The sequence below is a fragment of the Ambystoma mexicanum genome, chromosome 6q (assembly GCF_040938575.1).
Source record: "Ambystoma mexicanum isolate Mex_15411 chromosome 6q, UKY_AmexF1_1, whole genome shotgun sequence".
Taxonomy (NCBI): Eukaryota; Metazoa; Chordata; class Amphibia; order Caudata; family Ambystomatidae; genus Ambystoma; species Ambystoma mexicanum.
The window spans coordinates 573,384,781-573,409,687 of record NC_090937.1 but is presented as its reverse complement, the minus strand read 5'-3'; the positions used below and the strand labels follow the sequence as shown (position 1 = coordinate 573,409,687).

The following is a 24,907-nucleotide window of genomic DNA, read 5'->3' as shown; positions in this document are numbered from 1 at the left end:
TGGAGGAGAAAGAATCCTAAGCAGAAACAAGCCTCTGACGGGAAGAGGATCTGGAGGGGCTGGGCTACGCTAGACCGTGAAGCCAGCGGTACCGTGGAAGGTGAGCGGATCACTAACCACGTAGGAGCTGTGGTGGCTGTGGGTCACGTTAATAGACGCCGAGACCAGATCGAGACAGAGATTGGATCACCGACTTCCGCATCAGAAATATGCAGACTGCCGAGCCGGGCAGGAAAAGGGGTGATGCTCCAGAGACGGTAACACTGGGAGAGGGGTGAGCGACTGTGTGCCCTGAGTGTTCGAGAAGCCTGAAGGGTTACGGCAGCCTGAGAAACCCAAACGCTTAACACAGGTAGAAGAGGGCTTTGGAGAGCCTAGAGAACTAAGTGACATTTACATACAAAAGCTAGATAAACTAAATGGGTTAAGGGAGCCCCAGGAACCTGAATACTGGACACAGGTGCCCGTGAAAAACCATGCTGAAGTAAGCATTTCCAAGGGCAAGAGAGCTTCGGGAGCCCTAGAATTACGAACTATAGGGGAAAAGACTGGGACCAGAGAAAATCTGGAGGGTTACATTGCCCAAACTCTAACTCTGGCCGGTTCTCCTAGCCTAAACAGGTGAGTTTAGAAATGGAGCGGTATCTGAGATATGCAATGCACATCAGTAATGTACACTTAACTGTTGGGAAACTGCCCCTTCAAGTGTTTCTCTTAGTAATTGGGTACATAGAATGATGGAACTAATCTGGAATCATTCCTGTAAAGCGCCTTCCAGATGACCCCCATGTAGACCACACCGGTAACCAGTGCGCATGGTGAAGATCACGTTCTAATTTCGATTTTCAGTATGATTATGGGACGGGCTCTAGAACTATGTCAAATACTTCCAATATTGCGCCCTTACAGTGCACACTGTAAAATAATATGTACGGGCTAGCTTTCCTTAAATAGGTTCCATCAACAAAAGACTTTCATCTCTGGAACTTGAAGGCAAACGAGATGCCGAATGGAGGTGACGGGGCTGGACCAGTTGGCTGTGTTCCACGGAGAGCAACAAGGAACGAGTGAGTATGCTTTACAAATAATGAGTGAGCATAGAATATCTGTGCCTTGCAAGGGCAGGGTGAATGACCCGTTATCCGGGCTGGCTGTTTACAGCTCGTATACAAAAACAAAGAGGTGATGGCTGGAAGGTTTAGAATGAATCTTAACCACTGGCATTGCTCTGGGCAACCCTCCAGACCACCGTTCTTCGCCTGCCAAGCCATTACAGAAGGGGAAAGACCATATGCAAATCAGGCTTGGCCCCACCCCAAAAGGGGCAGTCCAGCCCGAACTGCTAGGTCACATCCCTTCTGCACGAGACCATAAGCATCCCCAAACATGTTTCGCCCTTGTTGGGGCTCATCAGTGAGGAGTAGCTTGGGTCTCTAGGCCCAGCAGGCACGGGACCCACGTCTGGGCATACCCGTCCCACTCGGGGTGACAACGCAAAAACAAAGAGGTGATGGCTGGAAGGTTTAGAATGAATCTTAACCACTGGCATTGCTCCGGTGAAGAACGGTGGTCTGGAGGGTTGCCCAGAGCATTGCCAGTGGTTAAGATTAATTCTAATCCTTCCAGCCATCACCTCTTTGTTTTTGCTACAGCTCGTATACAGCCATTAAGAACTGACTGTGTAAAACACTTCAGTAGTGTTTCTTGTGGCAGGGTTATCGGTTTAAGATCCAGATGACCTGTGATCGAGGCCGGTTTCTTTAGTTGCTAGATAGCCTTTAAAATACTGATGGCGAAATTCAGCTTCAAGAAAGTAGTATTTCGTGATGACTTTCAGATTCGTTTTTCCTTCTATGGTATGAACGTTGGTGTGATAAGGAGCTTTATGGCATCCAGGCTGGAGTCGTTTCAAGCCTTTCCAGGCAACCTTTATAACGGTTGCAATTCGGAGTTGACAAAGGTAAAGTCAATTGTTGAAAAACATCAACAAAGAAACAATTAAACACTGCGGACAGGCTTAAGCTGCCACGTCGCATGATTGCAATAGGTGTGCAACGCCTGTGTGTGTTCGTGTTCCCCTAATAGCTGTGGGTTGTTGGGACAGAGCCGTTTAGGTGAAATTCCTCTGCTGACATCATTAGTTTTGAGTTGGCTGCAAAGAGGATGGCTTAGATTTTTCTAAGGAGCTATAGGTTGACATTAGAGATCTTAATGCGTGAGATTTATGCCTTCTGTGTTGAAAAGGTTAATTCCCATACTAGATTTACAAACAAATTAAATGTTTTCTAAAAAATGCAACTGGCACAAGAATGTAGAATAGTTCACAACAAACATTGTTTTCATTTCTTTTTTCCTTAAGATTTAGATGCACCCCATGCTGATCGGATTCGTTTGGTCCTGATGATGGCTGGTCTATGCAATTCACGCAGACCATAAAGCCGGAACTCGAGTCGACAACACAGAAATACTGTACTGAATTCATTGTTTTCAATGTTTGACAACATTTTCAAATTGAAAAGCCTAAGCTGTATCTAAATTATATGTGATGCAGGCCATTCAAAAAGGAATGGTGCAATGTTCTTTCTCTATATTGTACTTTTGCACTTGAGGTGGATATATAGACCCCTGTATTGTCACTGCAATGTTATTTTGTATGAATGCATGCAGTAGGAATGCGTGATATGGGTTGATTGGTTGATGAAAGGTTGACAGGGTATTGCATTTTAGTATTTATATTACTAGCAAAAAAAATATTGATGAATTATATAATGTAGATATGAATTAAAAATGTATTAGTAATATTTAATAAAATAGTTATGAAATAAATTGGTAAGAATGGCCTCTCTCTAAAAAGTTGGTTGTCCACTGAAATATGTTTAAGTGAAGAAGGTTTGTTCTTCACTTAAATAGCTCCCCAGGGTGATGCCAACCACAAGTAGATTGTTTACACAGGTTTGGTAATGTGGACTAAACAGGCAATTTGGTCTATGCATCTTACTTGTAAGTAATAGCAAAACAATAAACTGATTATTTGAAACAACTGTATATACAGCATATGAAGAAATGAAACAGGGCTGGGAAATCAATATGGCCCCTCATGGTAATGTAGGTATTTGTAATGCACATTACTTGGAAGTAACGGCACAGATGAAATAACAGTTGAATCACAGGTTAACAGTGACACCATGCTAAAGTAACCATTTTAGGAAACAAGGTGAGTCTTCAGAGCTATACTAAGGGCAGGATAGAGAGAGCAGAGACCAAATACGTAAAGGGAGATTATTGCATAGACAAGGACCCAGCACAGAATATGATCCGTCTCCTCTGCTGGTACAGTGGGAAGACGTTATATCCAGCAGACAAGCGTGTGAATATCGGAGAGATTGAGAAGACTGGTGAATTAGAATTTTCAGAGAAAGTCAATGAGGTGGAAACCATGTAAACACTTCAAACCCAAACTAAGTATTGTAATTAAATGTAAAACAACGGCATATTGGCAGCCGGTGCCAAGGAGTGTCCGGCTGGAGACAAAGAAGAGAACAATGGAGCTTGAAGATGAGCTGCACAGCCACATTTTGAGTTGTTTGAAGGCAGTGTATCAGCTATTTTGGTAGTCGGCATAGAGAGCATTAGCATAGACCAGCCATCAATTGATCAGTGCACCGACCACTGCAGCAAGATTAGTTTGCAGAACATATGGCAAGACATGCCTCAACATTAGGATACAAAAGAATGAAAATGTAACAATTGTGTTAACTTGTTTAACTAGCATCACTTCAGGGTCCCAGATGATGCCTAGGTATTTAAGCTTATTTGAAAAATGTTGTTGGAAGACCAAACCACCGGGGGATGTAGGATATCTGTGAATCCTTAAAAAGTGTTTTGTTCCCAAGAGCAAAATCTCAGTTTTGGAAGGACTAATGGAAAAACTAATTTTAATTTGTTCCAGACATATTTGAAGGTGGCCACAAGTCTTGTTGATCTTAAGGAAGTGGTGAGTATCACCCACATATAAATGGAACTGACTATTGAACCTGCAGATGTTGTTCATCAGAAAAAAACAAATGGGAAGGGAGGCAACAGCCCTTAGGTGACCGACTACGCATCCACCCTCTGCCCCCACTTGACCCAGATAATCTTACATTGATTTATGAATCCATGCATGTGCACACCTGAGGAAGTATGGGCTGTCATGTGGTCAGTCAAAGCTGCTAACCATAGAGGGCACTCTGAACTGTTGTGTGTGGATACATACCTGATCCAGAGATGTGTTTTTGAACATTTCTGGAAAGGCATCAGGAAGGTACAGCCAAAACATGGGTCCCTGTGCACCACCAAGCCCACAAAGGAAAGCAAAGACTGATGCATGCGGTCGTAGAAATGCACTAACTTAATTGCACTAAGGGAATGAAATTGCTTTTTGGTAGTCTTCCTGCCTCCTCTCAGGTCACGAAGAAACACATAAGGAAACACACTTCCTGGTATCTGGCTTGTTTCCTGGGTTAATACCTTTGTGTGAGTGAACTTCTTGAGAGGGCTGGGTTTGGGACTATCTGGTGCCAATCCATATGCCCACCAGGAAGTGTCTGTTGTTGTGCACGTGAAGTTTGTGACTGTCTTTAAATGGACATTGGACATGAAAGGACAGCCGTTCCCTGTTTGAATAGTGCATATCCTTGTCAATGATAATGATAATGATAATGACAATGAGGGGCAGGAGCTGGCCCCATGCCAGTATTGCCAAAGCAATCTTCCATAGGGGAGCTAAAGCCTGTCAGAAGTGTCCTTGGACCATAATGTGGGCTATTCATTCGAAGACAAGGCCTCTGTTGAACGTGTCATTGTTGAGAGCTGAAGCCTGGAGCCAGCTATGTAGCTGCCTTGAAACACTTGTGTATAGACGCGTTATAAAATGCCATATATCATATCATTTGCAGGTTGCCGGCTTGAGAACGAAGATCGCCTCTATTGCTTTTGCTACTCTCCTGAATGAAGAGGGTCCACCCGGGAGCCTGATCTTTACTAATGCCACAAATCTCGCCTGCTGACCCGTGGTACGGATTTTTCACTGCTGCCCTGTTAGAGGGACCAACTGTCGTTGCCTGGCCTGTCAAGCTGCAAGTCTGTCAGAGCTGTCCCAGAACCTGAGATCTGAGCAGCAACGTAGCCGGACCCAATCCAGGCACCATCTTCAGCCACTGCAGCTGTGACCTCTGGACTAATGGCAAATGGAACAAAAGAAGGGAAGAAGGCAGAACAAAAGAAGGGAAGAAGGCAGAAAAGGAGGGAAGGACAAGAATGAGGGATGTAGGCCCAAACGGAGGGAAGGAGCGAAGATAGAAAGAAAGATAGGAAGAAAGACAGGTAGAGAAAGACTGATGGACACAAAGAAAGAGGAAGGAATGATTGAAGTTCAAAATTATTGAATAGAAGGGTATCACTACTCGACTAATTGCAAGATAGAAGTTGACCTTAACGCCTCGTTAAAATAAATTGAGCAAGATGTTTGTGTGGCTATCAACCATGCACCACCCATTCAAAAGAACATTTGATTGACTGAACATAAACTGAGCTAGAACTTTTCCTCTCCAATCTGCCATTAAATTCACTCCAACGCACTTGTTAATGCCCAACGTTTCCCTAAATCACCACTTCACACTTTTAATGCCATTATAGGTAGCTTGGCTAATAGTTTCCCACTTGAATTGAGTCAATATTCTTTTTTAGCTCACAATAAGAAATACATGTTAAAAATCATTATGAAACTTCACTATGACTGAAGAAGCCCCAACTCCCCATAGTTCAAGTGATTACATCTGCTACACACTAGATACATCAAGCTCAACATCCAAGAGGTAAATCTAGGTGGTCTCCCGAGGTTATCAACCTCCATTTCCACATAGGGTCACAGAAACAGAGATCCTGAGTAAAAGTAAATAATTTTACACATGGTACTTTTCTACCATCACCGAACCCAGTTTCCAGGTAATCCTGAGTTTGTTATTCCCATCTTGTTTTGTACAATGCTTCATTGCCTCCAGAGGAAGTATACTTTATGCCCTACATACAAAGAAAAACATCTTGGTTTTGAACTTGATTTTGCTGAATAATCATCATAAACACAGCAAATCTCAAATTAATCCACAGACAACGCAGACATTTCAGCTCGGATTACAACTAGACCCAGAATGAGTGTAAAATAATACACTAAATGTTTGCATTATGCACAATTTTAGAACATTCTATGAATGTTATCACAGAAATTATTTGGTAGAACCAAGGAAAACCCCTGCAGTACTGCTACTGTAAATTGAACTTTGCTAATAACCTTTAACTATTCAAATTGATTTTGATAAAAATGAATGCTAAATATTAGCATCTGAGCATTGACATTTAGAAATTATTTACACTACCTCAGTTGTTTGCGAAGTTTCTCTAATTCCATATTTTGATCCGTCACTGTATGCAGAAATTGTTGATTTGTCTATGAAAAAAGTATTTAAAATAAGATCACTCAACATTAGAACATCATTCCTACACATTAGTGTGATTTTATTTTTGTAGCCTCTTAAGCATATTTTCAAAAAGGAAAATACAAAAAACAATTATCTTCAGGGTAATTCAAGGCCTCCGTCAGTGGCCATTCCACCTTCGCAACTTGAATCACCATGAAGGTAATTGTTACTCCTTAGTCCATGTGCCCCCCCCCCGTCCTTACCAATTTCTCAGGAAAGGATTACACAACAAAACAATGGTGTAGTGTAAGTCAGGTGCTTTCAATAGAGTAGTGCTTACATAACACATAGGGTGCCTCAGGTGGCTACCCATTGAATCTTAGAAATGAGAACTAGCCTTTGGAAAGCTGCAAATGTTATTTTAGATCTGGTGAAGTGGGAATACAGGCTATGGAGAGGAAGACCACACAGGAACGGGTGTCTGCAACCTTTGGCTCTCCAGATGTTTTGGACTACACCTCACATCAGCCCTGCCCAGCACAGACAATGGTGAGTAATCATGGGAGTGGTAGTCAAACATCTGGAGTGCGCAAGTTGCAGACCCCTGCCTTAGAAACACAGAACAATTAATCTGGTAATGGTGGCATTGGGCGCCTTGAACTAGGTGAAACACCAGGAGTGGCAAGACGATTCTACAATTTATGAAAAGGTCTAGTTCTGTCCAAACAGAACTATAATATTCATTGCCCATTCAATTTATGGAGGGTTTTCCGTTGGAGAAATTTGGGAGGCAAGGCAGAAAGACAGATATATTAATTTCTAGGTTGAAATCAAAGTCAGACAAGATTTTGGGGATAAAGAACAGACCACTCCCAAGTACCACTGTCAGTAATAAAGACTGCATGGTGATCGGCCTGCAACCCGCTTACCTTCCTAGCAGAGGTGACCGCACTATGAAGGCAGTCATCAGGCGAGGTGGTGAAGTTCACATTGAGCCATAGGCCCAAAAAGGTTCAACATAGGAGAATCCAGAACTATTCCACTTAGGTGGAGGGTTTCTGAAAGGGGGACAAAATAGCAGTCAAAGTAAAGCCTAATGGCCTCAGTCTGCAAAGAAAAATATTCCAACCCCAGTTCAAATAGGCTGCAAAATTCAAAAGAAAATGTTTGCCAGGGTCCATTTTGATGCCTGTACCGGCCAAATAGGAGAGGAATGACATGGCATTATCTATGTATGCTGTTAGAGGATTAATCTTACTCTAAAGAGACAAATGACCAAAGTGCCTCCTCTTGCTTTTATATCGTTTACTGGTTGAATCCTTCCTGTTCATAAACATTACCTTCATGTTAGTCCCCGAATGTTCCGCTTGAGCGTACATTGGTACCAGGCTCTCAATTTGATACATTTGGGGTAAACGGTGAGGGTAGCATTAGGGTGGCGGGGGGCATCAACCCTTTTGCTTGGAACAAGAAGATTACTCCTCAATGGTGGAAGTTCCAGGAAGATCATCCTATTGAATTGGTCAATCAGAGTTCCAGAACGTGCTTGGCCAGTTCGGGGTGAACATGAACACAACCATGAGTCTGTTGTGCCTGAACTTATGTGGCATCTTTTGGATCACTGGCTTTGGTGTCAAGGCATAGGGGAACATGCCTGACCAATCCAGAAGGAAGGCATCCCTAAGGAATTCTAACATTTCTCTATCCATGAAGCTTGGGACTGACACTTGTTGTGTCTCGTAGCAAATAAATCCATCGGAGTAACACCCCACTATCGGTAAATGCTGTCAGCTAAATCCTAATCATGGGTGGAGTCACAGAGAGGACTGCATGTCTGCCTCTGTGCTGGCGACACCCTAGACATGTACAGACAATGGAAACATTTTTGCTCAAGCCAAAAGCCCTCATGCACAGTGACAGAGAGCGGGTTCCCCCTTGCTTGTTCACATACAACATTGCAGTGGTGGTTGGATCTGTGAAGTTGAACAACACTACCAGAGAAAATGGGAAAAAAGGCTGACAAAAGCATGGCCTTCAGTACCAACACGTTTATGTGCGGTTACTCCCCCAACACAGAGCAAAGGTGGCACACTTGTAGAGTACCACAGTGGGTCATCTAACCTAACCCCAAAGCATTAATTGTTAGAGAAGTCTGAGGGAAAGGACTCTGGAAGGGATCTCAGAGGAAACAGTGTCCCCATGAAAGGAAGCAGCTCAGGGGATACCTCCAACAGTTCGTGCTTAGAGTCTTGATACTGAGCCCATTGATTTGACAATCAAACTGGAGCTTCCCGAGGTTTGCGAAGGACAAACTAATCCAAGAGCCCAGGAGGACCAACATTTTCTGCAACCTCTTTCCCTTCATCAGGCTTTCTCTTGATTTTGATAAATCTTTGGCAGAGGCAAAGCCACCTGCACCAGAGTGTCGAGAATTATCCAGAATAACAGAATCCTCTGCATCAGGAGCAAATGAGAAATTCTGTTTTACTGAAAAGCAAGTGCTCGTACAGCTAGTTGCACACCTTCTAAATGTTTTCAAGGGTAAGAACTGCAGCATCTTTTACAGCCCATCTGCTACAGGAAAAAGCCTTACAGGCAAAATTGGAAAGAGTGAAAGCCACAGATGAAATGTTAAAACAGTACTGCTTCTTTTTTTCCCTTCTAGTTTGCGTTTTTCTTATTTCCATGGTTCCCTGTCTGTGAGTGAGGGTTAGTGACTCTCCCCAGTTACACATTCACTTGCCTGTCTCCCACCTCGCCCCATGTGAATGGTATAGGTTTTGTCTCGTTACTTGGCAAGCCCCTTTGTCCACAGTGATGTTTGTTGACAGAGCACTTGAGCACCTGTTAAATCAAATCTTCCTTGGTAACTGGAGGGACAGCCCTTACACCGGCAGGACTATGGGCTGAAAAATGGTTTGAAACAAGGGGGCGTTCTGCCGTCAAGATTTAGAACTTGGCAACAATTTTAATGCAAATATTCATTCTTTTATCGTATATCACTAAGACACATACATTTTGTCTCACTGAGAACCCATTGTAACATAGAAAAACACATTATGACTAATTAGTGTTAGTACAGCTTTTATTATTTAGCTGCAAGCAGTTTATCTCTATTTTTGATATAAGCATCTTAAACTAGTCAGGACTTTTTTTTAGAGTCCACAAACTGATACAATGTGATTCTTTCATGAAAAACAATGTGCAAATGAAACAGTGATAACAGACAAAGCAAATGCCAAAAGAAATAAGTTTGTATACATCAAAGGATAATCAGTAGCTAAACAATGCACATATATTAATTTTGCATGTTCAGAAAATTACTTCATTAATAGACATACAGCAATTGTACCATTTTAGCCCCATTGTTTTACACTGGGTTCACATTGTACAATTGCTGTATGTCTATTAATGAAGTATTTTTCTGAACATGCAAAATGCGAGAATGTTACTCGGGACCCCCACACAAATTGTTCCAGTAGTTTGTCTTTGCGCAAATGTGCCTGGCACTTGCTAATTTGATGTCTTGATTTCACTGATAGAATGGAAAATAGTATTTTTCACTCTTAGATCCGCTGGAGCGAACGGACCCTTCAGGCCGCTTGTTTCTCGGTCTTCTCCAACCCCTCTTCTCTCCCTCGTAGGCTTGTTGGCCTCTCTGGCCTTAGTGTACTCAACTGATATTCATCTGCTCCTGGAGCCTCCATGTCAGTCCCCCATGGATGATTCCGTTGTGGTTCGGTCCCCCTGTGCGGCACTTTCACTCACGGCCCCTTGTAGAATTATGGTTCTGGTTTCCCCCCTTTCAGGGATATTTTTAATGTCCCCCATTGCCAGGTTATGCTCCTGTTCAGCTCCTTGTTTTGATTCTCACTATCAGCTCCTTGCAGGCTTTTTCAAGGTTTTTACACCCTCCTCCCGCTCCCTCTCTCAGACCTCGCACATTTATTCCTGCGCCGGTGAATGTCAGGGGAGTGGGGCGCTTCAGTTGCTCCGGAACAGCAACTCTGACTTATTTGCTGTCGGGTCTCCACTTTCGGTTCCTACGGTCTCTATAGGACAGAACTTCAGCAGACGCTGGCAAATTGCGCTGGTGGTGGTTGGTTCCTCCTTTGGTTTGACGGCTTTCTGCTTTCCTCCTCCTCCATGGGCTCGGGAGCTTTCTGCTTTCCTCCTCCATGGGCTCGGCAGCTTTCCGCTTTCCTCCTCCTCCATGGGCTCAGCAGCGTTCCATGGGCTCTCCGTGGTCCTGCCTTCAGGTGGTTTAGAGGGAAAGAGTCCCTCTTCTGCTCTCCGATGCAAACTGCTTGACTCCAGCAACAGAGTGGTTCTCCTCTCTGGTGCATGAGCCCCAAGTCATTACAGTTCCTTAATGGAATGAGAGAGAAGACACAATTGGTCCTGGGCTTCAGGTAGAGGTGTCACCAGCACATAGTCAGAAACCAAGCCGAGGGCCCTGCATGTTCAGCTCTCACATACTCTACAAACAGTTGGGAGTCAGTACAATAGGGAGGTATGGAAGCATCTATGCTTGAGGATACCTTGTCCCCAAAAGTGGGAAGGGTCACCCCCATTGAGATCCTGCTTGCCCTGTCCCCTAGGGAGTGCACCTCCCTAGTCCCAAAGGGGGCAGCTCCCACTTGGGGAGAAATGACAAATTCCCTGAATTCGTCACATCCTGTTTCCATGAAATTTGTGCTGTACACCACATCTGGAAAAGAAGCTTTGGACTTATCAGGTTTCTTAGCGTAGCTGGAAGTGAATTTTTGGTAACAAATACAATGAGCATGGAACTTCATTGGGGTCTTTGATGGTCCTCCCTTTAGTTGACTGCTGAATCGTCACCTCTGGTGTAGAATAGGACTGCCTTTTACCCATACATGCAGGTTGTCTTTTGACTTTGTCTTGCAGATTTTATATGGAGAACATTTTACTCAATTGAAACTCTGCAAAGTGACTTTGGGGGTACATTACTGCCTATGGACATTTCCCTGCATCCAATGTGGGTCCAGGGAGTTTTAGGACAAAGACTGGAATTTTAGTTGCACCAGTGATTTTATAATGTATTTTTAAAAACATGTAGTCCACAATCTGCAAAGTGAATGCATGATTACACAAACTATTTCTGGTGGCATTGTATCTTTTTTTTTGTCCCTGAGGTTACTTTCAAAGTGCTCAGTCTAAAGTTCTCTAGCATTCTGGTGGCATCTGTCAATTTTTAGAAAGCCTCCCCCATTTTTAGGCCCTTAATTTACTGTGATACGTGCACTTGTTTTTCCAAATACAATGACCTTGAGTTCTAGAAATACTGCGACTTTGTTGGTGTTGGCATTGGACTCTTTAGCAGGGGCATGGGTCTAACCCTGCCAAAGGGGGCAAATTTCCCCTCTGAAATTAGGCCAAGCATTCTAACAGGGTGGGGACAGAGCCAAAACTACCCCAGAGGTGGTGTGGGGGAGTTAAAGAGAAACCCTGTCCCCAACTCCCCAGTATGTGTGGAGCTGTGAATGTGCATTGGTACCTCTGTCACTGACCTATACCCATCAGCCTCTGACTTTCCTGGCCAGGTATCTCTGATATCTCACAGGGTTTCCCCCACAGTCATGGAGGTCAGAGTAGCCTAACGTACCAACACAAGACCCATAGAGTACAGTGACCAGCATGCACCAGACTCCCCAGAAACATGAGATTGATTGTAGACCACCGGAAGCAGCACAAGGTAAATAAGGACTCGTACCACGATGCACCCAAGTGCAAAAGACAAATCTCAGCCAAGAGCAGGAGGAAAAGACTAGTAACTCAAATTGCTATGGATTAGACTTGCCCATTCAGGAGCCAAATAAGAAAATAACACCGAACCTGGAATCCCCCAGACCACTACATGGGAACAGGAGTAGCAGCAGAGGAACTGAAGCAAAGGGGGGAAATGTACAATACTAGGGGAGAACAGGGAATACTCACAAAAACACATGTGGACAGTGACTTACTTAATCCAGGAGGGGAAGAAAGATACAATGCAGGAGACCACATGGCAAGCTGGAGGGAAATGGAGACAAAAGGGGGTGGGGCTAAAGGCCCTTATGAAGACTTCCTGTGAAAATTCCAGCCCCTAAGGAAATGGGATCGAAGGAGTTGGAAATGGCTTACAAAGAGACTGGCCCAGGTAAGCAGCTGACTTGAGTAACTAATGGGAGCTCAGAGAAGCTTTGAGACAGAAATGGGAGAGCTATAAAAAGCTGTGTGAGGTGATTGGGTGCGGTTTAGGTTTGCAAAGGAGGACTAAACGACCAGAAAGGAGTGTGTTGTAGGTGGGAAAGTACTTGGAGGAGACATTTGGAGAATTTGGAAAGAGTGAACGTAAGGTGTTGATAAAGAGGGTGGTATCTATTTACTGTTTGTGTGGAAGTTAGAGGGTGATTGAAGATAAGTTTGGGAGGTAGAGCATGAGGCGGACTGAGGGTAGGAGCTAGAGGGAGCATTAGAGAGAGAAAAGAGCGACACAGGGAGGGACATGGAGGCAGGAGGGTGGAGGAGAGTAGACAGAGGGGTAGTGTGGGGGAGGATCGCGATCAAGAGGGAGCCCGAGAGAAGAAAGAGGAGACAAGAGGGCAAGAAGTCTAGAACACAGAGTGTAGAGGACATATATATATATTTGGGCCAATAATTGCAAAAAAGAGTTTAGGTTAAACCAATAAAAGCTTAAATTCTACAAATATTAGAAAAGATACAGTAACATAAAAAATATGATCAATACATGTATAAAAATAGATACAAATCAAATATCATGGCAACGTTAACTCCCTGTTTTTGTTTTCATCATCATATTCCCTTTATTCGACATTAAATCTCAGGTACATACAAAATTATGTAGACAATACAGTCATGCAAAATAGAATTAAATACGGTAAAACATTTACATATCCTAAAACCATTCAAATCAACTGTTGGATATCAGATTAAACAACATTAAAACACAACAAGTATAATAGTAGTACACGCAACATTCTAAGACTTTAAATGGATGGCTTAAGACCTAATGAAGCGCACAGGAATAGTTAATTCAGTACTCTCTTCCTCTGCAGCCAAGCTCTGTTAATGTAACTAGCAGTGGCAAATACCACAGGGAAGTGGCAAGACTGCATCATGAAAAACATGCAGATCTTAAAAAGTGAGAGCCTACTTTCTCGCAAGTACCGAAGGGTTGTGGGGCAGATTAACAGAAAACTAGACACCGTCTTGTTAGCAGCCCCACACATTGGGCATGAAACCGATTTATATTCCTTCCTTAAATGTGTGAAGGCTGCAACCGGGAGAATCCCCAATCTAAACCGGACATACATCGATTTTTCAAAAAGCGGGGGAGATTATGTCCAGATAGGGTTTAAACCCCATGTTCAAAATACTCAATTTCAACTTAATGACATCTAACATGAGCCGTTCCAGCGTCCATGTCCTGAGAGACCGTTTTAAATAGCCAAGATTTGACAGGGAGATGGACTGAGGGATTACCGAAAGCTCAGCTCCATTCAATTTGTGGAGCATATTTTTTACATGGGCAAACCATTTCAAGCTTCTCCCCCCATTCAAGGACAAAAGAGGTAAAGTTGCATCCCGGCACTAGCCCAAACCTGGTTGGGTGCATAGTTCAGCCCAAAAAAGAACCAGTTTAAACAGAACTTCCACACTAACTGGTTGTAGTGCCATATGCTTGATGGACCAATGCCGTTGATGGCACTCAGGGGGGGGTGGAGGTGGGTAGCAATAATTTCTTCAAAAATGTATTCTCCCCTATAACCAGCTTACCAGCATTTGCATATCTTCAAAGCGCTAAACCATAAATGCTGCTGGAAGTGCTTGCCTTTTATACAGGTCCAAGTCCGGGCATATAGCACCACTCCCATGTTTGAAACAAGACAAGATGGCTCCACTAAACTTCTAGTGGAACACCCTCTACCTCCATCCTGATTGAGACATGCCTCAAAAATTGGGGTCTGAACACCATCGATTTGGTCTTACCGGTGTTCAGTTCCAAATGCAAATCCTTACAATTACCGAGAAAGATGGCCACAGATTTCTGCAGCCCGTGTGGTATAGTAGCGATCAAAACCACATAGTCTGCATGAAATAGGGCCGGAAATTTAGCCGAGGCCATTTTGGGGGAGTCCTGAGACCCACGTACCAATGCATCTCCTGAATATAGATGAATAAAAGTGTGGCCAAGACACAACCCTGTTCAACACCCCGCCCAACATAAAAAGAGCTTGTTAATTCACTACCCAACTCGTAGCGAACACAAGCTTTAGTGTCCGAATAGAGCTTGGATATTATGGAAATCCGATATGGAGGGCTTTACGCACTAAAAGTATCTGCCACACGTGTACTCTTGAAACTAAATGAAATGCCATTTTTAAATCCAAAAATATCACATACACATTTATTTTCATCAAGACATTGTACTTTTGGATTATCAGAAAAAACACAAAACATTGATCCACCACTCCTCTACCCCTCCTAAAACCTGCCTGAAGGTCCACCCAAGCTTGCCAGCGATTTAACATACATTTAACGCAAGGGGATCATGAGCAGGGTAAGTTCCTTGTAAGGCTCTAAAGAACCCTCCCCCGTCGAAAAAATAGTCCAATAAAAGCACATAAAGGGGTCTCATAACCAAGTGGATCAGGAGCAGGGCAAAAATCCTAGTAAGGCTCCAGAACCCACCCCTGTGCATAAGCAATCCAATAGGAGCACCCAAGGGGGTCAAAACGCAAGAGGATCACGAGCAGGGTAAGTTCCTAGTAAGGCTCTAGAACCCACCCCCGTAGAAAAAATTGTGCAACAAAAGCAATTAAGGGAGTAGCATAACCAAGTGGATCGGGAGCTGGGAAATATAAGAACTGTAAGGATATTTGGCATGGTACAGCACAGAGTACAGCACTACTGCACAAGGAGCACATTTTTTTTGCAGCACCACCACAAGGGTGCGGTGCATTGCTATATGGGTTACCAGATTAACAAGGAAAGACAGGCTATTCAGTCAAAAACGATTTTAACATATAAGATGCAAATCTATTTTTACAGTTAAAAGCACACGTGCTCATTTAAAAATGCACACTATTTTTCACCTGAAATGCCTATGGTGCGAGAGACACATTTGAAAATTAACAGCTAACCTATTAACCATTAACCTGACTAATAAAACCTTATTTAACATAACCCACTAATGAAATGTGTTCTCCACTGCAGAATTAGGCATACTCTGAAAACCATTTAAATGTGTGTGCAGTTTTTTTTTCTTCTCTTCTTTGTCTGCTTCTCCGTGTTTTTGTGCACAGTAACTGCAGGAAGAAGGAAGTCAGATTTGCAACAATTGCAAATGTATAAGCGAAGCTATTGTTGAGAGTAGGAGGATGAGAGATGATGGATTTCATTGGGACACGTCATACAGAGGGCTGAGATGAAAGTTTTAGTGGGCAGTATCGGGGAAAAAGACGGCAGACATTTTTCTGCACTACTGGGGAGAAGAAGCTGGCTGTGGGGCTCCTGACTGAATGCAGATTCCTGTGTCCTGCTGCAGTCGAGATTGGGGAGAGCTGAAAGAAGGACCTTTCCACTGGCTGAGGCGTTCCTATCTGCAAAAGCTGAGAATTCCAGGCAATGACCCCGGTTTGAGAAGGCAAGCGTTCCTTTTTGCTGGAGTTAATCCAAGGGAGCCACATTCACAAAGAGAACAGCCAAAGAGAACAACTAAAAAGATAAGGTAATGAGAAGTGTGGGAGCTGAGTGTGTACGGTAATATGCAGTCAGTGTAGGATTCCTGTGCGTGTCTTAATCAAGTGCTAATGTTGCAATTTGAGTTCTGTTCTCCGCCACTCTCTTTGCAGTGTGTCACAGACAATGCTTTGACTGTACCATTTTATTTCTGTAAAGAATGAGATCGTGTTTAAATACAACTTTTATAATACAGAAAAATATTTGAAAACAGACGGGTGATGTTTATTGTTTACCATTACAATGCTGATGATGTGGGGAGATTTTTAAACAGTGCAATGGTCATTTTAAGACAGATGTGTGCATGTCAGAATCAGTATGAATAATTGTGAGTGACTGTAGCATAGCTCGTTGGAGGTACATGAGCCAACGGGAAGAGAGACTCTCTGAACATAGCTCCCTACCGTATATAAGGTAGTGGAAATTACCACAAGACTACCATATATAGCTCTCTGTCGTAAATAAGTCAGTGAGTTCGCCCATGGTGGCACACCAACACTATCACTGGAAAATGTGGTATTCCTAGAATGCAGGTCTGAGGTCTCTCTAGTGATCACACGAAAAATCTAAGCAAAGATAAGGGATTCTGGACATTGGGGCCACAAATAAAACAAGGGAATTATGCTCACCAAAATACCACCAACCACGTATACCAAATATGCAGGTCTGGGTGCTGAAATAATGCATGTCCATTGTATTATTGTTGCACATGGCCAAATCTGAATACAAAGAGTGATTATTGCTAAGTTATTTTTCGGCGGTAATAAAATACCGTCAGGCCCCAAATCTCCACAAAATACCCTACAGAACCCACCCCTGCTGGAATAAAAGTAAACAAAAGCACCAAATCATATCCCCCGCCCCTGAGGCTGACATCACTAGACGTGTACCGCCCATTTCACAACGCCAATGTGCGTCTCGTTCCAACATTCTCTGAACTTCAGCTAATGACGTGTCTCCATGGAAATGGCAGGACGACTCTTTCCTCAATAAGTATAAACAGACCGCTTCTCATCAGACATCAGATTTGCTTTTCCAATCATTTCACTGTATTGAAATTGAGTATTCTGTGCTTCGTTTCTGTGCTCTGGTCTGCTACCTTCATTTCTCGTAGCCTGTGTGAACAGATAATGCCATTACTATCCATTTTTATTTTGCCCCATAATGGCAACAATACAGCCCTACCAGTACGAGCCAGAGCATTCCGAGGCGGAATTACTGGAAAGAGAAAGATGCGGAAACGATGGGTCTTCGGACGACAGTTGGGAGGACGATTCAACAGAGCAAGAGCCTGAGCCTAGTCACATGGACAGCATTTCCACCTGGTGTACCTGCAATCGGTGCGCGCTAATACCAACCGCGGAGGAGACCTGCTGCTGCCGAGAAAACTCTGGATGCTTGTCCTACATATCGGAAGGCGAGACACGGCCGCAATGCATTACCAAGCAGCATGACTTCAGGGCAGCCTGCCTCACAAGATCTGTGTTGAGGATTATGATGTTGCTTATGCACAAACTTCGAGCAACAGTTTGCCTTCGCAATCCAAGTAACGAGTAAGTGTACTATAGTTGTGATGTCACTTAGGCCACTACCATTTCATGGTTGTCTCCTATATTGTCGTAACTTTGATCTATCAATGCCAAACAAATTTAGTCTTGCAATTCTATACATCACTCTATACATCACTCGCAATTTGGGGAAATCATGGTGGTCTCCTTATGTTTATTTCATGTACAACCATGAAGCAATATTTCTTTACATCCCAAATGTAATGGAATGCATAGTCGTTCAATATTGTACAGTGTCTAAGTAACATTTGTACTGGCAACAATGCCATTGGATACAAGATTTGTCATTGTTAACTAAGGTTTAATACACTTATCTTGTTCATTTAAAAACAGTTTGTATCTTTCTCTTTCACAGGTGGTACAGGCTGGTGCTTATCGTACGTTTACATGGTGGCTTCATGGGAGGCTTGGACACCGCGTTCGACGAGTAATACCCGCTTGTGTCGTTGGTGCCATTACAGAAACTTTCCCCAGTGACACCGGTCAGTAAAGGGGATTTTCCCACACTGTGCTGCAACCAGAAGTTTATAATGTGTAGTACATGTGTGCCATCAAAATTAGCAACATAAACAGAACTTTTATCAATGGTTGTTTTAATTTTTCAGTGAATCAAGTGTGTCTCCATTCAGCAGTGTTCCGGGCCTTGTCTGCAAGCCTCATGCCCACCCATCCCCCCTCCATTATCAAAGGCAGTTGGCACCAGTGGATGTGTGCTGCCAAAGGGGGCTGGCAGGGGTTGGAACGGCCAAGGTGCCAAACACCATGTACACTTCAAAGGTATCTTATGCGCAGGGGTCATTGTTCACATGCCCTTCTTAGACCCACTGTCTCCAGCCAGGCTCCCCTGAAGCAGGCTGCACCCCTGCAATCCACATAAGTGTGTCTCCATTCAGCAGTGTTCCGGCCCTTTCCTGCACGCCTCAGGCCCCTCCATCCACCCCTCCAGAATCAACGACTGTTAGCACCTGTGGATGTGCCCTCCCAATGGGGGCTGGCAGGGGTGGGAACGGCCAAGGTGCCAAACACCATGTTCACTTCAAAGGTATCTTACGCGCAGTGGCTATTGTACACATGGCCTAGCCAGACCCTGTGTCTCCATGCAGTCTCCCCTTGAAGAAGGCCGGGCCCCTGCTATCCACATAAGACCACGCCATATACACGTCATTCATTTACATACACACCCACTTTTCTAATTCTTTATAAACCACTTGATATTTATCATGAGAACATCCTTGAGCACTGCAAGTCAACTCGTGAACGTGCTACCTGAGAACTTCTGTGACCACTGCGAGTCAGCTCGTCATTGTGCTACCTGTGAACATTTCCCTGTTCTCCTGCTACTAACTACCCTGCTTGCTGAATCTGTTTGTTGGTCAAGGTAAGTGCAGGTCACCTAATCATATCTCCTTGATCATTAAATTTCTACCTATTTCGAACAAACGTACCCAGTAGTATAATGTTCATTCATCTCATTGCCATTGATTTGATTTTAATTTATGTTATGTTATCGATATATAGCAATTGTCATCAGCGTCAATTGGGATCGAATTGCATCCTTCGCGGACCGTGTCTATAAGCATGTTTCCTTTTGATGTATGACAGTACATTCAAGGGACGAGTAACATGTTACGATTTGCATCACATCAATGAATTGTATATGAAAGTTATCCTATAATACAGCCACACAGGTTTTGCTTCGGTGACCAAAACATAGATTGCATAGAAAAAATGTATGATATAATTCCATCTTTCTCACACTTTTATGCAAAGTAATTTTCTAATAATGTTGACCTTTTTTTTTGTTTACAGAATTTCCAACAATGTCTGCATGTACGGTTTATGGTTGCCGCTCTAAGACCCATAACAAACCTAAAGGCACTACAATGCATGTATTCCTGAGGAATATAGATCTAATAAGAGAATGGGTCAGATAATGCAGATTTGTGCCGGAAGAGTTTGAAAGTAGAGCCCATCAAGTCTTGGGGTACTCGAGGGGTGATCGATTCCACATCTGCAGCCTGTACTTTGCCACGATTATGTACGACCAATCGCAGTACACAAAGAAGCATTGACTCAGAACGTCCTGTAAATTGCTTCCAAATGCAATTCTGACTCTATTCATGCACATGCTGCCTCAGGTGAGTCACGGTTCCTGATTTAGCTGTAGGCCTTGGGGTACTGAACAGGTAACTACATGGACGGATTGGTGTTTTAGGTGTAAATGTCCCTTACAATACTTTTCATATTTACGAGATTGTATTGCTTTATAACTGAACCCCATTTTGCTAAACATCTGTCCTTGGTTTTAGGAGCATCATAGAAAACGATTTATGGGCACAGATAACACTATGCTATAGTGCCCTTGGAAATAAGCATAATGTTTTCGTAATCGGTGGCTTCACATGTCAATTTTTTTAGGTTTCCATTTCTAAATCAAATCTAATTTTCCCTTTACAACTCCATGACAATGCACTGAATGTGAAGGAGGAAGATTCTGCATCCATGTCTTTCCTGGAGTCAACAACAACTTTGAGCACGCATTAGGTAGTTTTATTTAGCTATTCAGTTCCGGAAATGTTTTATGCATGGAATTTGAGATAATAGGATCAAATTTACGTATCGTGTTTGTTTACATAATGTTTCATTTATGGGCTTTTATTGATTTGTACCATTGTCTGCATCACAATGTGTGTTTTCAATTTCACTTGTTTCATCCATAGTAAAACAAGTACTGTGTTACAGGGTGATGCTGGTACTTCGACTACAATTACATCATCCTTCAGAGCTGATACAGAGCCAGAGGTATGCGTACTGATAGTTCCCTCGAATGAAAAAAAGTAGGTCCTAGATCTGATACCATTAGACAATGGCATTATTATAAACGAGCATCTTTTGCAAAGTGCTTCAGTGCAATATTTCAATCAGTGGGTTTCGCACAGTCATCTTTGATCGAGTAAGCTAGCCAACAATCAGCTGAAATTCGAAATGTATATTTTGACTAAGTGACATACGCAGTGTACAAGGGTATCTGTGTAAGCCATGTGTGCAATGGAATAATTTGATTTCAAATACAAATGACTTATTTTAATTAATACTCTTTTCTAGGGATGTATACAAGATCGGGATATAGAAGAGGAGGCACGTGGATCTGAGTTGGCGGGCCAGCTTGCTGGTGCAGTCGTTACAGTGAAGAAGAAGGTTTCACAGAAAACCAAGAAAGCAAATGTAACAAACAATTTCATTTCCAAACAGTGTTTTGTGCTGTAACCTTCATAACATGCTTTTAAAAAAATCTAAAGTGCCATATACTATATGTTGGATTTACATTGTACCTGTTTTTCTAACCTGTCTTCTAGTTGCCCGATAGTGTATGAACTATGCAGACACAGACCGCTACAGAAATCAGAGATGCTGCTTGCCAAACTGATTTCACCATGGAGCAACTATTATTTGAGGCGCAGTGTGTTCAAATCAATAAGCAGATTCGAGATGCTTTTGCCCAATGGCCAGAACATTTATAGAATGTGACCGGCGAAGCCAGCAAAGTGTTGTTGGACCATTGCTACAATGCGAGAACTCCACCAGATGAAGATGAAACTGAATGTAATCAAGACCACTTGACACAATCAACACCCGCCAAAAAAGGGCCACCCAAAAAACAATCGACATTGATGTTTTCTATGATTCGTGTTCAAGTAACAGAAGCTGAAATAACAGAGACTGAAGCATCAACACAATTGACAGGAACTAGCCAAAGATCTCAACTACAGCTTGTCCAGTTGGGCTGATATGTCAACCACTGTTGAGTCAGAAACAACATTCATGCAGGATGATAGTCTAATAAAGGAGCCCAAATACATTGTATTTGACAGCTGCTTGATGGAGATTATAATGATGCTGAAATGTGTGCATCCAGTGAGAGGGGAAGTATGCGAGAAGCCATTGGTGAATGTGACTCGTGTATCACAAGGCAGTAACCTCAAAATACAAGCCACCTATGAGATGCTCCATGCAATATTTTTATGGTCAGCTCAACCGATGCTGGGGAAACTGCCAGCTGGAAATCTACCATGTGCAGCTGCTTTACTTTTCAGTGGCTCTAGTTTCAGTAAATTGTCCAGTTTCTGTCATTTTGAGGGACTCCAGTTCCTTTCTAAAACACAGTACTACAAATATCAACGTCAATGTCTATTCCTTGCTATTAGTGAAGCTTGGAAAATTGAACAAATGTCTATTCAAAGTACATTCTCCGAAAAACGGTTCAGGCTAGCTGGCGATGGATAGTGACAGCCCTGGATTTTCAGCAAAGTGCTGCACATACCACTTTCAGGACATGGAAACTAAACAAAATTGTGAGTTCAGTGATCGTGCAGGTGTCCGAATGTAAATCCTCAGTGGCCATGGAGAAAGTTGGTTTTATAAAATCCCTGGAAGATCTCCAATCGAGGGGAATGCAAATCGACCTCATAGCCACGGACAGACATGTTTCAATAGCTAAGACAATGAGAGAGCAGTTTCCAAATATTCGCCATCAATTTGATGTATGGCACGTTGCCAAATCAATCAATTAAAAAAGGTTCTGAAAATATTTTACAGTGGTCCCAGTCTTTGAGCAACCATCTTTGGTGGAGCTTCAAAACTTGTGATGGGTCTGTGGAAATTCTACTAGAGAAATGGCGGCCACTAATGCACCACTGTTCCAACATTCACTCTTGGACAGAAAACCAACATTTCCACCAATGTGCACATGGCCCTTTGTCGCCGGAGCAGGAACGGAAGAAGTGGTTGATTCGATCTTCACCTCCACACAAAGCTCTTGAGAAGATTGTGTTTGATAAAACTATTAAGAGATCTGAAGGGACTCACATAATTCTGTCACACAGATGATTTGGAGGTGCACCACAATATGTGCCTAAAGTACAGGCCAAAGAGATTGCATTTCAGCATAGACGGGATGCAATATAGGACATTACTAGAGGTATTAGCGCATAACGAGAATGTAGGGTGTGAACAAGCGAGGACTGTGGGAAACTTTGGGATGCTTCGCTACACAATGGCCTTCACAAAAAGAAGCAAAAAATGGGTGGTCAAGCCAATATACTGGGAAATGGAATTCGATTTTGTGAACGATCTTATTATGACTGTCTTGGATACATACTCATGGAATTGCGCGAGATTTTGTTCCGAGGACACATACATTGCCACAAAACATTGCAAACGTGCCCTGTCCACCCAAATCAGAGCTTGTGGAACAGTTCACTTCCAGGTACAAATGATTACCATCTGTTTTTTTGATCAACAATGTTTATATAAAGTGTCCAAATAAAGCATCCAATATGTCTTTTGAAATCTATCCTCTTTGTCAATTTTATTTTCAACAAGTACCATTTTTACAAATACCATACAATGTAACGCTGTGCTTTCACACGTCCCAGTTTCGTCGAGATACTGTGGGACCTTCACTGATCGTGGGAGGGCCAGATGGATAACAGCATGAAAGCAAACGTTGGGGTTCTGCAGTTGCCTTACCAAACAGTTGCCCAAATAGCTGAATAACTACTCATCGCACAAAATGGATAAGACCCAAGCTAGATAAGACACTCGGCACGCAAGAACTACTGACTGTGAGCAAAACAGCGCATCAAAGGGGGTTGTTGGTGAGAAATAGCTGCTCACTAACCAATATATTCATGGGGGCATGTGTTGGGGGCCGTTGCTAATGTAAGAAAGGAGTGGGTCGGTTGAGCCCCGGCCCCATACATTATACGCGAAAGTGACACCCTGATCTTGCACTCGTGGGGGACACCTCCTTTGCCCTTCTGCAGTCATGGGGAAGAAGGCCCTGATATAAGCAGAGGTGGGGCTATTGCTAGACACACTAGGACTCCATTTTGTGTACCCTCGACTCCAACTTTGGACTAGGCCGCATTCTGTCATTGTTAAGTTTCCTCACCCCCTCAGCAGCGCCGCGAACAGTGAGCACCGACAGCCCCCGCCTTTTTCCTCCTGTACCTGTGCCTCCCAAGTCCCTTTCTCATAGATGCACCAAGACAAAATGTTGCAAACTAAGAATGTATTAATTTAAATCTTCCTCTGAGATCACTTTCCTGTGTGTGTCAGGGCCAAACCATGACTTATAGTTGTTCATCCATCTCAACAAATGTTCTTCTGCACCTCTCACCCCTGCTGCTGGAAAATGACTGTTTGTTCAACCTTGTGCCCCTCCAATCCATCCCAAACCCCCACTGGTTGCCTCAGGGGCAAGACCACCCACACCCTTCACCTCGCTAGTGACCCAAAGTGGGATAGTACAAACACACGTGTGCAATTTATAGGCCTCTACTAGATAACTGCGGCCATGGGTGCAGAGGACCGTGGGCTGGCAGGAGCGGGTTGCAGCAGGGCTTGCTCGGACATTCTTGTACGAGCACATTTTGTCAGGGCTCGAGACTTGCTCCTTGCGAAAAATGTTTACGTGATTTGCCGTGTGAACAGGAGATGGGCTGAGCTGACAGGTGGTGTGGGCTGGCTGTGGGAGTCACTGGGAGAGTGTGAAGTTCTCCAGAGGAACAAAGTAATTAAACTAAAAATTGTGCGCGCCATTCGTGGATGGCAGCGAACAATTCATGTTTTTTAAAAATATTTCTAATGCCACTATGGTCTGAAGGGCTATTGGCTCCATTCTGAGTGAAGGTCAGCGGCTTTGAATTTTTGCTTGCAAGCTGAGCAAACCCACGCATCATACACAGTATAAGGTTCAATTATTTTTCGACCTTGAAAGAAAGGGAAGATTCATAAAGGAAGAGTGTAATAACGTCAAATATGATGAGCTTCACCATTCCAAAACTGGACACAGGAAAATGTAATTTCATTTTATGAAAATTCATTGATCTGAACAGAGTCTCTGCGTTACGCTGAGAGCATGGAAATGCCGAATATTATGTAACTTTTACTTTCGACGATTTTATAGACCAACGAGTCAACTTATCATTAGCCTACCATTATTGCTGGCTTATATTGTACTGGGTTGTTATTTGTGTCATATTGCAACGATACGCAAATACAACTTGTGTGTGTCTATTTGTCTTTGTCACGGGCACATGGGCAGTCCAGCAT

The 24,907-nt window shown here is 43.2% G+C and overlaps 1 protein-coding gene across 3 annotated transcripts in view; it reads right to left on the bottom strand.

Moving 5' to 3' along the window:
• Positions 1–24,907, bottom strand: part of SCLT1 (sodium channel and clathrin linker 1) — a 1,687,870-nt gene that overhangs the window by 1,037,095 nt on the left and 625,868 nt on the right. For all 3 annotated transcript variants that reach the window (XM_069631056.1, XM_069631057.1, XM_069631058.1), the window contains exon 10: positions 6,414–6,484. In XM_069631056.1, the coding sequence (XP_069487157.1) occupies positions 6,414–6,484 (71 nt within the window). The remainder of the gene's footprint in view (positions 1–6,413; positions 6,485–24,907) is intronic.